The sequence below is a fragment of the Terrapene carolina genome, unplaced genomic scaffold (genome assembly GCF_002925995.2).
Source record: "Terrapene carolina triunguis isolate 2854851 unplaced genomic scaffold, T_m_triunguis-2.0 Scaffold740, whole genome shotgun sequence".
Classification (NCBI taxonomy): domain Eukaryota; kingdom Metazoa; phylum Chordata; order Testudines; family Emydidae; genus Terrapene; species Terrapene triunguis.
Genome location: NW_020665091.1, coordinates 2,675,981 through 2,689,764, shown reverse-complemented (window position 1 = coordinate 2,689,764; position 13,784 = coordinate 2,675,981). Strand labels below are relative to the sequence as shown.

The following is a 13,784-nucleotide window of genomic DNA, read 5'->3' as shown; positions in this document are numbered from 1 at the left end:
AACCCCCTACACCCTACCTGTCCCCTGACTGCCCCGACCCTTATCCACCCCCCCCCATATTCACACCCCTGCCCCCAGACAGACCCCTGGGGACTCCCATGCCCTATCCAACTGCTCCCCGCCCCCTGACAGGACCCCCAGAACTCCTGACCCATCCAACCCCCCCTCTGCTACCTGCCTGCCTCGACCCCTCTCCACACCCCTGCCTCCTGACAGCCCCCCCAGAACCCCAGACTCATCTAACCCCCCCTGCTCCCTGTCCCTGACTGTCCCAACCCCTCTCCACACCCCTGCCCCCTGACAGCCCCCCCAGAACCCCAGACCCATCTAACCCCCCCTGCTCCCTGTCCCTGACTGTCCCAACCCCTCTCCACACCCCTGCTCCCCTGACAGCCCCCCCAAACTCCCGACCCATCCAACCCCCCCTCCCTGTCCCCTGACCAGGGCCGGCTTTAAAGAGCCCAGGAATCGGGCTGCACTCCGGCCGGAGCTCCGGCCGGGGTTGCGGGGCTTGGGGCCGGGCCGGAGGTGCTCGGCCGAGGCTGGGCCGGCGCGCTCGGCCGGAACCAGGGCCGGCGCTGCTGGGGCCCGAACCGGCCCGGAGCCGCTGGAGCCGGGGCCGGCGCTGCTGGGGCCTGAGCCGGGCCGGGCCGGGCCGGGGGTGCTCGGCTGGCGCCGGGCTGGCGCACTCGGCCGGAACTGGGGCCGCCACCCTGGAGCCGGAACCAGGGCCGGAACCAGGGCTGGAGCCGCTGGGGCCCGAGCTGGGCCGGAGCCGCTCGGGCCGCCATGCGCCGCTCGGCCCGGGCCGGAGGGAGCTGCTCGGCCAGGGCCGCGCCTCCCCGGAGCTCTCCTCCTCGCGCCCCCCCGCCCCAGCTTACCTGCTGCTGCCTCCCGCTTGCCCCTGCTTCTTTTCAGACTTCCCGCGAAGATCTGATTCGCGAGAAGCAGGGGAGGGGGAGGAGCAGGGGGGCGGAGCGTTCAGGGGACGGGAGGAGGGGGAAGACAGCTGTAGGGCCGGACAGCGTGGTAAGGCTGCAGGGGATGGGGGGAGCCAGGAAGGGGCTTTGGGTGCCCAGTGGCGCTTGGCCGCCGCTTTTCTGTCTATAAATAACCAACCGGGGGGAAATCCCGGACATTTTTAGATTTTTAAAAATCCCCCCCGGACGGCTATTTATAGACCGAAAAGCTGGACATGTCCGGGGAAAGCCGGACATATGGTAGCCCTACCCACTCCCACCAATTACAGGTGAAGATATAGGTGAACAGCCCTTCTGAAAATCATAAGAGCATAAGAATGATACTGGGTCAGACTAATAGTCCATCTAGCACAGTATCCTGGCTCTGACAGTGGCTGATGCCAGATGTTTCAGAGGGAATGAACAGAACAGGACAATCATCAAGTGATCTCTGTCGTCCACTTCCAACATTTGACAGTCAGAGGCTTAGAGTTATAGTTTTTGCCTTCACAACACCCCCTGGCAATGAGTTCCACAGGTTGACTGCGTTGTGTGAAGTACTTCCTTTTTGTTTTTCTTAAGCCTGATGCCTATTAATTTCATTGGGTGACCCCTCATTCTTGTGTTATGTGAAGGGGTAAATAACACTTCCTTATACTCTTTCTCCACAGCATTCATGATTTTATCATCTCTTCTCCAAGCTAAAAAGTTCCAGTCTTTTTAATCCCTCCTCATATGGAATCTGTTCCATATCCCTGATATTTTTTGTTGCCCTTTTGTTTCCATTTCTAATACATCCTATAATCAGGCCCACAGTGTTTCAAGCTGGGCACCCAAAAATGAAGGCACTCAAAATTAATGGCACTGTTTTGCTGGAAGGTGTTAATAGCTGCTATTAAGCAACTGTTTGGCTTGGTCTACACTAAACCCCCAAATCGAACTAAGGTACGCAACTTCAGCTACGTGAATAACGTAGCTGAAGTTCGAAGTACCTTAGTTTGAACTTACCTCGGTCCACACGCGGCAGGCAGGCTCCCCCGTCGACTCCGCGGTACTCCTCTCATCTAGCTGGAGTACCGCAGTCGACGGCGAGCACTTCCTGGTTCGACTTATCGCGTCCAGACAAGACGCGATAAGTCGAACCCAGAACTTTGATTGCCAGCCGCCGAACTAGCGGCTGGGTGTAGACATACCTTGCTAAGGCTGATGAGTGTGCCAGCTACCCTTCATTCAGGCTAAATGGAAGAAGCAATTAAGTGCCTCTATGGAATAAGATTTCTGGAGACAGTAGAAGCCACCATCCAGGGCACTAAGCCACATGGAAGGCCAATCAGAAGCTAAGTACTATGGCCAAGGGATTTCCCTGGAGATTGATCTGGGCCACTGATTAGTTGGAGTTCTATATGTGTCTGCCTGTGTCAAAGGGAGAAAGCAACAAGAAAGCCAGAGAGCAGTTATGAGCATGACCATGAAAGGAAGCAGAGGGACAGAGCTCCTTGGGACACAGGATTGGCGGAAAAGGCAGGCTTTGGAACTGTGAGCAAGGAAACTGACTGCTGCTATTTGTTTCTACTGCAATCAGGGAAACAGGACTTTGTACATTCTTTGTAAATAAACAGGTTTGCACCAAAGAAATACCTGACTGTATCATCAATTTCTCCGTCTAACAGAAATAATCCAACAAGGCCCCAAATATTGGCTAACCGCTCAAGAAAGTAGTCAACAGGAATTTTTGAAACAATGGTCCTTGGAGTGTAAATAATTGTATATACAGGGAATGCATGCAGGTATTGTTTAGTGCAAGGATTTTATCAGCATGAATTTGGGATGGTTCCAATACTCACTAGTGACAAAGCCACAAATCATCCAAGTGCCAATAAAACCTTTTCCTCTACCACACCACCATGGATTCTGTACATGCCACAGATTTTACAGGAATACTATTTTAGGAACATTTTAAAGAATTTTTACAAATTGTATTGGGACTCTAACTAGTATATTTCTATCCTTGTATCCAGTTGCTCGAGTTACCTACTGTACAGGGCTCATATGAAGCCATGGAAACCCCAAATTATGTCTTTATTAAATAGCATTTTGATATATGAACAAATAATGATTTTAAGATCTGATAATTCAGGCACTTCCAGTTGTCCCATTGGAAGCTGGGAATTCCCTTTCAAGTGATATGAAGTCCCTATTTCTAACATAGCCGTGTCACGAGATTTGAACTGTAAATCTGTCAGTGGCATGGGATTGAGTCTCATCTATCCTGGATCTCAGGCAGGTGCAATTAGGGGGAGAAATTCATACTTGTGGGAAGGAAACATCTCTGTGGCTGGCTGATTTTGAAAAATGGTGATTGAGTGAGTACAGAGTGCTGGAAGGAGTCCCAAGGGAGTGGGCACAATGAGGACTGAAAGATAGGGAAGCACAAAAAAATATGAGCCATCTGATACAGGTATTTATTCCCTGGAGACCAGCTCCATGTACTGTACATGGTGAGACACACAGAGTTATTGTTGGTACAGTTCTTTTGGGGCTTGTGGTAGAGATGAGTCTTCATTAAGGACCTGAATGTGCAGAGGAGGTGGCCTGAAGAACAGGGATAAGGTCAAGGAAAGCATTCCACGCATGGGGTGGAGTGGGAAAGGGCAAAGATGGAAGTGGACAAAGGAGGTGAATATAATTTCAAGGCTGATTGTCACTGGTGGAATAGAGGGCAATGTGATAAGACTCAAGGTCAAAGATTTAGGCCAGAGTAGAGCTGTGTAGGGTGTTGATAAAAAGTGTGGTGGACAATGAAAAGCCAATGTAGGGATTCACGGTGTGTGTGTGTGTGTGTGTGTGTGTAAGTAAGTGTGTGTGTGTGTGTGTGTAAGAGAGAGAGACGGAGAGTGTTCCTTATCCCCTGACAGTTGTGGCAAAAACTACATCTAGTACCTGGCTTCACTTGTATATTTTCCCCCTTGGGTATCGATTTATTTCAGCTGACCAACAAGAAAACATGTACTTTCTTTTGCATAACCCTCTCCCTTCCCCTCCCCCACCCCAGCTGTGGACAATCATATAAGTATGAACAGACCTGTGAAGGGCAGAGAATAAAATTATGCGATGGATCTGCAAAGCAGGAAACTACAACTCCCATCAGCTCTCTCCACATTGTACATTCCCTTTTCCCTGGCTAGTGGCCATGTATGGGGAAAGGCCCTGAACCAGGAAGAGGCTGAGGAGGAGTGGAGGTTGTGGGAAGGAGAGCTGAAGCAGTGGCCACATGGCGGCAGCGGGGAGCTGGAGAGAAGCTGGAGGCAGGAACAGTTGCAGAGCTGTGTGTGGATAGGGCTGTGACTGCCAGGCATCACAGCTGGGGGCAGGGCTGTGCAGAATTTATGGGGGAGCAGCAGCGGCTGGACAGGGAGCCAGTACCGAGGGGCCCCAGTGAGACACTAACTGAGCCTGTCCTGGAAACATGCAAACTCCTATTTGCGTGAATAGAGACTGGGCTGGAGAGGACATCCCAGGCACTAGGCCTGAAGAGTCCTGACTCTCTATAGGACTGTCCCGTGGACCCAAACAGGAACTATTGTTGCTTCCTTTGAACTGTAACTGTTTAATCCTCTGTAACTAGGGTATCTGTAATCTTTCCGCTTCCTGCCAGCCCTAGGAAAATATCTTTTCCCTTAGCCATGTGTCTGAGCGGTTAGTGGGACCCATCAGGGCTAAGCCTACAAGGCCTAGTTGCTGAAGTACTTATAGTGCTTGCCTTGGAGTCACAGTGTACCTGGTGCTAGGATTGCCAGGCATCCAGTTTTCAACTGGAACGCCCAGTCGAAAAGGGACTCTTGCAGCTCCGGTCACCACCACTGACTGGGCCATTAAAAGTCCAGTCGGTGGTGCAGTGGGCTAAGGCAGGCTCCAGGGCTGTCCTTAGGCAATAGCAGCATACGTGGCTGTGTAGGGCACCCGAAAATTTGGGGCTTAGTGTCCACCCTCCTGCCTCTTCCTATCCCTGTTCTGACCCTTTCTGCAGGCTCCCACCACAGCTGGCTGCTGCAGCCTGGTGAGTCTTCCTTCAGGCCTTGGCTACACTGACGCTGTACAGCACTGCAACTTGCTGCGCTCAGGGGTGTGAAAAAACACCCCCCTGAGCGCAGCGAGTACAGCGCTGTAAAGCGTCAGTGTTATCAGTGCCTGCAGCGCTGCATGCTCGCTCGCAGCGCTGCAAGCTATTCCCCTAGGAGAGGTGGAGTACATACAGCGCTGTGAGAGCTCTCTCAGAGCGCTGGCGGCGCAACTACACTCGCGCTTCACAGCGCTGCTGCGGCAGCGCTGTGAAGTCCCGAGTGTAGCCAAGACCTCAGAGGGGATCTAGTACTTAAAAGTGAAAAAGCCTCCAGCCTGCCAGACCTATTAGCACAACATTGAAACTGTTAAAGAGCCATTCAAGTGGTAATGAAGCCATTTAACAGGCATTTGCCAACCTCCATGTATATACTGTCAGTTTCTGAATTAACTGACAAAAACAGTTGTGCATTACTGTATATTTATTCAGAACATGTTAGTCAACAGGACCTTAGTTTAAAATTTGCTTTAAAAATATTTCATTAGTGTGTTGCTGAAGATGGTAAAATCACATCTCTAAAAAATCCTTGCATAGATTTTTAGATGCACAATCTGAGTATTCATCTTTAGCTTTAAATGCTTGGATCTTCAGACAGAGTTTTTTAAATAAATCCTTCAAAAGACCACCCTTATCTAAAATACACATGTGAGCCCGGGCTGCCGTTGGGCATAGGTGCACCAGTTTAATTATACTGCATAGGACCCCATAAATCCTAAGGATGGCCCTGGCCGGCTCCCTGCCTGCTCTGGCTCAATGCGGCATGAACCTGCGGCTCCTAGGCACAGGAGCGATTAGGGAAGCTCTGCGCACTGCCCCTGCCCTGAGCTCTGCCTCCGCATCTCCCATTGGCCAGGAACTGCAACCAATGGGATCCCCGGGGGTGGCACCTGCTGGCATGGAGCTACCTGGCTGCCCCTCCACCTAGGAGCTGGGCCGGACATGCCAGCTGCTTCCGGGAGCAGCGCAGAGCCAGGGCAGGCAGGGAGCCTCCCTTAGCCACGCTGCGCTGCTGCCTGGGAGCTAACTGAGGTAAGCACTACCTGGCTGGAGCCCGTACCCCGAACCCTCTGCCCCAGGTCAGAACCCCCTCCCACACCCTAACCCCCTCCCAGATACCACACCCCAAACTCCCTCCCCCTCCCTCAGGTCGGAACCCCCTCCCACACCCTAACTCCCTCCCAGAGCCTGCATCCCAACCCCCTGCCCCAGCCCTGAGCCCCCTCCCAGATCCCACACCCCACACCCCAACCCCCTGTCCCAGCCCTGAGCCCCCTCCCGCATGCAAACTCCCTCCTGAAGCCTGCACTCCCCCTTGCACCCCAATCCCCTGCCCCAGTCCTGAGCCCACTCCCGCACTCAGAACCCCTCGGCTCCAGCCCAGAGCCCCCTTCTGCACCCCAAGCCCCTCATCTGCACCCCCAGCCAGAGTCCTCACCCCCTCCTGCACCCCAATCCCATGCCCCAGCCCAGTGAAAGTGAGTGATGGTAGGGGCAAACGAGCAACAGAGGGAGAGGGGATGGAGTGAAGGGGGGTGGGGCCTTGGAGAAGGGGCGGAGCCTTGGGGAAGGGGTGGGGTAGGGGACGGGGCAAGAGTGTTTGGTTTTGTGCCATTAGAAAGTTGGCAACCCTACCGCACTGCTTGCACCTTTGGGGTGTGGGTTGCTCCATTCCTGAGCAGTCCTAATAATCATATGACATGAACTTCAGAGCCCACATCTCGCGAGCTGCCAGTGCTAGAAATACTTTTGGGGGAACCAATACAAATGGCTTCAGCACCCAGGAAACTTTCCCCTGCACTGATATTGCACTAGCGAGCAGAGAAAACGAACACAAATATGGTCACTGCAGCTTAAAGATGACCTGCTAAAAGGGGGATAAGTGGGAGCAATGGTTTGTATCCTTTCTCTTTTCTTACGGTGTATGGAAAAAGCCTTGTTTTTAATCTATGCCTTTGCTTGTTGTTTTTTTCCCTCCCTGTTGACAACAGTGGTCAGTGCTGGATACTCCAGAGAGAAGCATGAAACCCCTAAACACCTCCTTGTATAACATTGTCCTGTAAGGATAAATTTCTTCCTAACCTCTGAAGGTGATATTATGCCCTGACCAAGAGTATTAATAGCCAGATATGTTACAGATATACTTCAATAATCCAGCCATACCCAGAAACCCCAGGAAAGCACCCAGAATAATCTAGCAGCCTCAGAGATCACACATAGGCACCCAAAAATGGCCAGAGACAGCTCAAGATCCAATGGCACCTACAGATCCCACAGCTATCTTCACTAGCAAAACAACAGGGGACCTGAAGACAACCCAAATCCACCAGCACACAGATACTCCCCAAAATTTTACTGCAAGGTCCATCAACAGCCAGACACCCCATAATGATGCCCAGAACTCCAGTGGCACTCTGGGCCCCCAGAGATATCTCCATAATTGTGTTCACTATTCACAGTGACAGAGTTAGACACATTCTGTTAATCATGGGCTTCCACTAGGTGGAAACTTGAACATCCTCATCAGCTGTGCAAATGCTCCTTTGCTGCCTCTCATGAAAGGAGGAGGGCTTCAGGGTTTATACTCACATTAATACCATCCCAGGAGAAATCTGTCCGGGTTTGCTATGGAAGAGAAGAAAGAGAACATGTTAATATAACACATGGGTGTAGTGTGTGCGACCATGTATTTCTCTAGTGGCTGGTCCTAATGATTATAACAGCCTGCTACTTACTCACAGATAAAGGAGTTACTCCTTTAGCTCAAGTGGTATGGTCTTGTGCTTTTGGTTCTGAAGGTCCCAGCTTCATTCCCTCCTGATCACTGTGGTGTCTGTATGTATGCGGCCATGGTTAATGACATAAGGGATTGGGAATATACAAAAAAACAGAGAGGGAAAAAGAGAGAGAGACAGACAATATATAACCCTCTGATAGGAACCCCCTGCATTCACACTGCCTTCTTTCGCTGAACATTGTACACTGGCAATGTCAGATATTTTCAAAGAAGGTGAATTTGTCAGGTCCTTATTTCAGGGCAGTAACAAGTACATAACCCTCTGTGGGAGCTGCACTGCCCTTGGACTCACTCAGAGGCGAGCTAGAAAACTGGAATATTTCAGACGAAAATGGTTCTATAACAGGCTACAAAGCCATTCACTCTTGAAATGGTTAAATGCATCCACACAAAGCCAATCTTCCTTCTGCAAACGAGTTCCAAGTGTCCCCTTCTGCCATTATAGTGCTAGTTCATTGAGGATCTCCTTGAGTTACTTATCTCCTGTTTGTAGCACAACTCCCTAAAACAGGAGTTTCTGGCAGTTATACTCCACAGTTGAAGAAATGCTGAATCAAGATGCAATTCTTATATATTGTTATTTTGTAATGTGTAAAATTGTATGTGCTTTGTAAATTAACGTGGCATAGCTATTGAATAAAAAGAGCCTTGATCTTTTTGTTTAATGTGAAAGGTCTTGTGATTGCATGCACTGGACATTACAAAACAGAAAATTCATATGTGTTAAATTACAGAAGCTGCATCATTCAAAACAAGAAATGAATCAGCACAGGAGATACTGCCCAATAATTTAACAGCATTTAACCGTGAATACCCCCTAAAAAAATGTAACGAGAGACTAAAAGGCTCTTTGTTTCCCCATAACAGTGTAGATCTGTTTTATGCCAGGGCCTTCCATCTAAGCCAGCACTCAAGCAATTCAGACTGAAATGGTTTTCAGACTCACCCTGAGCTACTTTTCATGTTCTACTCTAGGAACTGAAAATCAAAGCTTTCATTTCTGAAAATTGATGCCCCAAAGTCTCTAGTGCAAGTAAGACTTTTGTGCCTTTCCCAGCTGAGGTTGGTGACCCCAGACCCTTTATATGTATTCAGTGGGGTTGAGACTTTCCAGTCTTCTCCCCTTGGGCATAGGATGGGCACTCACCTCAGTGGAGGGTCGGTGGATGCTACTGCCATGCAATGAGCTGGTGCTGTCCATATTGATCTGGTCCACATCTTTCAGTCCCTTCCAGTCCACTGCAATCACCTCATTCCCTGCAGGGACAAAACATCCAGTCAGGATTTCTTGCTTCCATCGCTTTAAAAAGTGCTATAAGGGGTTTTACTTCAGAGTTCAGCAAAGGCAGGAGTGTGTGTCATAGATTCATAAAGCTTAAAGCCATAACAGGCCATTAGATCATCTAGACCAGGGGTCAGCAACTTACGGCACGCGTGCCAAAGGTGGGCACGCGAGCCGATTTTGCCTGGCACGCGGCTGCCAGCCAGAGTTCTGGCCGCCGGCCCCGCTCAGCCCGCTGCCGGCTGAGTGAACGGAACCCCAGGCCGGAAGGAGGCTGAGCAGGGCCGGCGGCTGGGACCCCAGATCGGCGGCAGGCGTGCCCCCCAGCTCCCCCCTCACCGCACTCGGGTTCTGCGGCTCCTGGAAGTGTGAGCCGCCGGGGTGCGGGGCCCTGAGCCTGCTCTGGGAAGGGCGGCAGCGGCTCACAGTCCCGGGAGCCGCAGAGCCCGAGCGTGGCGAGGGAGGAGCCGGGGGGCACATGGGGACCGCCGCCCGCATGCATCCGCTGCAGGAGCCCCCCGGGGGGGGGCACCGGGCTGCAGCCTGGGCAGGCACGCCCCCTGGCTCCCCCTCACCGCTCCCGGGTTCTGCGGCTCCTGGGAGTGTGAGCTGCTGCTGCCGCTGCCCCTTCCGGAGCTCCCCCCCTCCCACTGCCTCAGCACTCTGCAGGGCAGGGGCTGTGCCCAGCGGCAGCTCCAGGCACCAGCGCCCCAAGCGCGTGCCTGGGGCGGCAAGCCGCTGGGGGCATCCTGCCGGTCCCTGTCAGGGCGGCAGTCAGGCAGCCTTTGGCGGCATGCCTGCGGGAGGTCCGCCGGTCCCGCGGATTTGGCGGCAATTCGGTGGCAGGTACGCCGAATCCGCGGGACCGGCGGACCTCCCGCAGGCATGCCACTGAATCCGCGGGACCAGGGACCTCCCGCAGGCATGCCGCCAAAGGCAGCCTGCCTGCCGTGCTTGGGGCGACAAAAAAGCTAGAGCCGCCCCTGGCTGTGCCCGCGGCAGCCCAGCAGCATGTTTTGCCTCCACGTGGAGCCAGCGTCTGACCGGCATGGGCATGGTAAGGGGAGTCCCGGGGGGGCAGTCAGGGAGCAGGGGGAGGGTTGGATGGGGTGTGGTAGTCCTGGGGGGGGTATCTGGGGGCGGGGGTGTGGATAAGGGTTGGGACAGTCAGGGGACAGGTAGGGGGTAGGGTGCTAGGGTGGGGGGGGTCTCAGGAGGGGGCAGTCAGGGGACAAGGAACAGGGAGGCTTAGGTAGGGGGTGAGGTTCTGGGGGGCAGTTAGGAGCAGGGGTCCCAGGAGGGGGCAGTCAGGGGACAAGGAGCGGGGGAGGGTTGGGGGTTGTGAAGGGGGCAGTCAGGGGGTGGGAAGTGGGAGGGAGTGGATGGGGATGGGGCTCTCCCCCCCGTCCTCTTTTTTGATTGTTGAAATATGGTAACCCTAGGCGAGGGGGGAGCTGGGGGCGCATGGGGGCTTTCGCCTGCATGCATCTGCTGCAGCCTACAGGAGCCCCCCGGAGGGGGGGGCACCGGGCCGCAGCCTGGGCAGGAGGGGCGGGGGGGGCATGGCTGCTCCCCGCTAGCGTTGCCGCCGCCTTTGCAGGGCTGCTGCCACCCTGCACCGCGCTGGCTCCTCCATGGCTGGGGCTTGCTGCCGCCATAAGCGGGATGCTCTGGCTCTCTGGTGCCTCCGGAAGGCGGCTCCTCCCTGCCGAGCTGCTGCAGCAGCCCAAGCCCGGCAAAGCCAGTGAGTGGACTCGGGGGCGGGGGCCACTGGGGTGGGGAGGGCTCGCGGGGGGGCTGTGCACCCTCCAGGGGAGTTCAGGGGGTGGGGAGGGGGGAACCTGGTCTGGGGAATAGCCCCTGGGTACGGCTGGCCCCTGGGCATGCTGGCCCCTGGGGTCTATAAAGGCTTGTTGGGATTTGCCCCTCAATGAACCGATGTGCAAGGGTGGGGGGGAGCGGCGCAAGGTGGAAGTTTCGCCTAGGGCGCAAAATATCCTTGCACCGGCCCTGCCCCAGGGGGTGCGTACACCCCAGGTTAAGAACCACTGCACTAAACTGATAAGATCTGCATTTTAATTTAATTTTAAATGAAACTTCTTAAACATTTTAAAAAACTTGTTTACTTTACATACAACAATAGTTTATAGACTTATAGAGAGACACCTTCTAAAAACGTTAAAATTTATTACCGGTACGCAAAACCTTAAATTAGAGTGAATAAATGAAAACTCGGCACACCACTTCTGAAAGGTTGCCGACCCCTGATCTAGACTGACCTCTGTATATAACAGACCATTCAGTTTCATCCACTGATCCCTATATTGAGCCCAATAACTTGTGTTTGGTTAAAGCATATCTTTTAGACAGGTATCCAGCACTGATATGGGATGGAGAATCCACCACTGGTAGTTTATTCCAGTGGTTAATCACCCTCACTATTACAATTTTGTGCCTTATTTCTAATTTGAGTTTGTCTGGCCTCAACTTCCAGCCATTGGTTCTTGTTCTGTCTGTCTCTAGATTAAAGAGCCCTTCAGTACCCAGCATTTTTTCCATGTGAAGGTAGTTATCAACCATAATCAAGTCACCACTCAGTCTTCTTTTTGATAAGCTCTCTCACTGCTAAATCTATCACTGTGAGGCATTTTCTCCAGCTCTCAAATTTGTGACTCTTCTCTGCAGCCTCTCCAATTTTCCAACATCATTTAAAAAAATGTGGCCACCAGAACTGGATATGGTATTCCAGTACTTATCTCACCAATGCCATGGACAGAGGTAAAACCACTTCTCTACCAGGGTTGGCAATTTCCAGGGAAAAACTAGTTTAGGACAGGGTAAATACTAGCTTAAACCTAGGTTAAATTGCGAAAAATAATGGCATCAGTGGCCAGCAAGTTCAGCAAGCGTAGAATGAATCTTTTCAAACTTTGAATACATCCATTCAAAACTGAGGAATAGGTGCGTCTATCCACTACAAAGTTGGTCTTCTGCTATAGGATGCTGCATGGCCAAGTGGACCTGGACTAGTAGTTTGCAACTCTGCATGCTTCTGATTGCTTAATGCTTCAAGCCTGCAACTCTGCATTATTGTCATTTTCATATAATCAAATATTTTTGACTTCTGTTTATATAATATTGAAAACTGAAATGAGTCATGACATGTACAACTTTCTTGAGAAAATATCGAACCAGAATGTATACAGACATTCCAATGTTCAGTATTACAATTATTTATATTAGTATTACACTCACTGCAGGTTTACATTTTATTTGTACAACTCTAAATCTACAAATCTACGGCCTTATGTCACCATAACTTGAATATGTAACTAAAACTAAGTGGAATGTAGTGTGCATTAATGAAACTGTTTTTAAAATAGAAAATGCCTTAAACTGGGACTAACTAGTTTCCCCCATGATTTTACCAGGTAAAACCCACTTCTGGTAAATACCATGCCATCTCTGCTCCCTACTCCTACTCACTACTTCCCTGTTTATACATCCAAGAATTGCATTAGTCTTTTTTTCCCACAGCATTACTGAGAGTTCATGTTCAGTTGCTTGTCCACTGTGATCCCTAAATCCTTTCAGAGTCACTGCTTTCGAGGATATGGTCTCCCATTCTGCAGGTGTGGCCGGCATTCCTTGTTCCTAGATGCATAATTTTGCATTTGGCTGTATTAAAACACATATTGCTTGAATGGGCCCAGTTTACCAAGTGATCCAGATTGCTCTGTATAACTGCCCTGCCCTCATCATTATTTACCACTCTGCTAATCATTGTGTCATCTGCAAATTTTATCAGCAATGATTTTCTATTTACTTCCAGATCATCGACGAAAATTTTGAAAAGTATCGGGCCTAGTACCAATGTCTGTGAAACCCCACTAAAAACACATGCCAATTTGATGATGATTCCCCATTGACTACTACGTTTTGAGATCTGTCAGCCAGTTCTTAATCCATTTAACGTGTGCTTTGTTGATATTGTATAGTGCTGATTTTTTAATCAAAATGTACTGTGGTATTAAATCAAATGCCTTACAAAAGTCTAAGGGCTTGTCTAAGTGCAGAATAAAGAAAGGTGTGAATTTGAAGTCCAATAGCTATTCCACAGTAAGTTCCTGTGTGGACCTTCTTATTACACACTAAGAGTGTCTATTTATGGTTTAGGTTTATCCACTGCCAAAGTGGATTAAGCTAAACCACACAAAGGCAGAGTAAGAGTGTTCACACAGCAAACTATTGAGGAATAGCTATTCAGCAATACCTATTGTGCAATATCTATTCTGGGTTTTTCCCTGTGTAGACAAGCCCTAAGTATATTACAGTTACCTTGCAGTTACTGTGTAGTTACCTTTATCAATGCAACTTGCAATCTCATCAAAAAATGAAATGAGGTTTGTTTGACAATACTTATTTTCCATCATACCATGTTGACTGGCCTTAATTATATTCCTGTCCTTTAATTCTTTATCAGTTGAATTCTGTATCAGTTTTTCCCACTATTTTCCCCAACCTGCAATTATTTGGGTCATCTTGCTTGCCCTCTTTGAATATTGGCATAACCAGTCTTCTGAAATTTCCCCCATATTCCAAACTGTATTAAAAATGAACATCAGTAGG

At 50.7% G+C, this 13,784-nt stretch overlaps 1 protein-coding gene across 1 annotated transcript in view; it reads right to left on the bottom strand.

Annotated features, from left to right (window-relative positions):
- The window catches only part of FAM131B (family with sequence similarity 131 member B), a 64,257-nt gene that overhangs the window by 5,956 nt on the left and 44,517 nt on the right, over positions 1-13,784 (bottom strand). Inside the window, exons 2-3 of the mRNA XM_024211811.1 lie at positions 9,021-9,130; positions 7,666-7,701 (exon numbers count right to left, since the gene is read on the bottom strand). Coding sequence (XP_024067579.1) covers positions 7,666-7,701; positions 9,021-9,130 — 146 coding nt within the window. The remainder of the gene's footprint in view (positions 1-7,665; positions 7,702-9,020; positions 9,131-13,784) is intronic.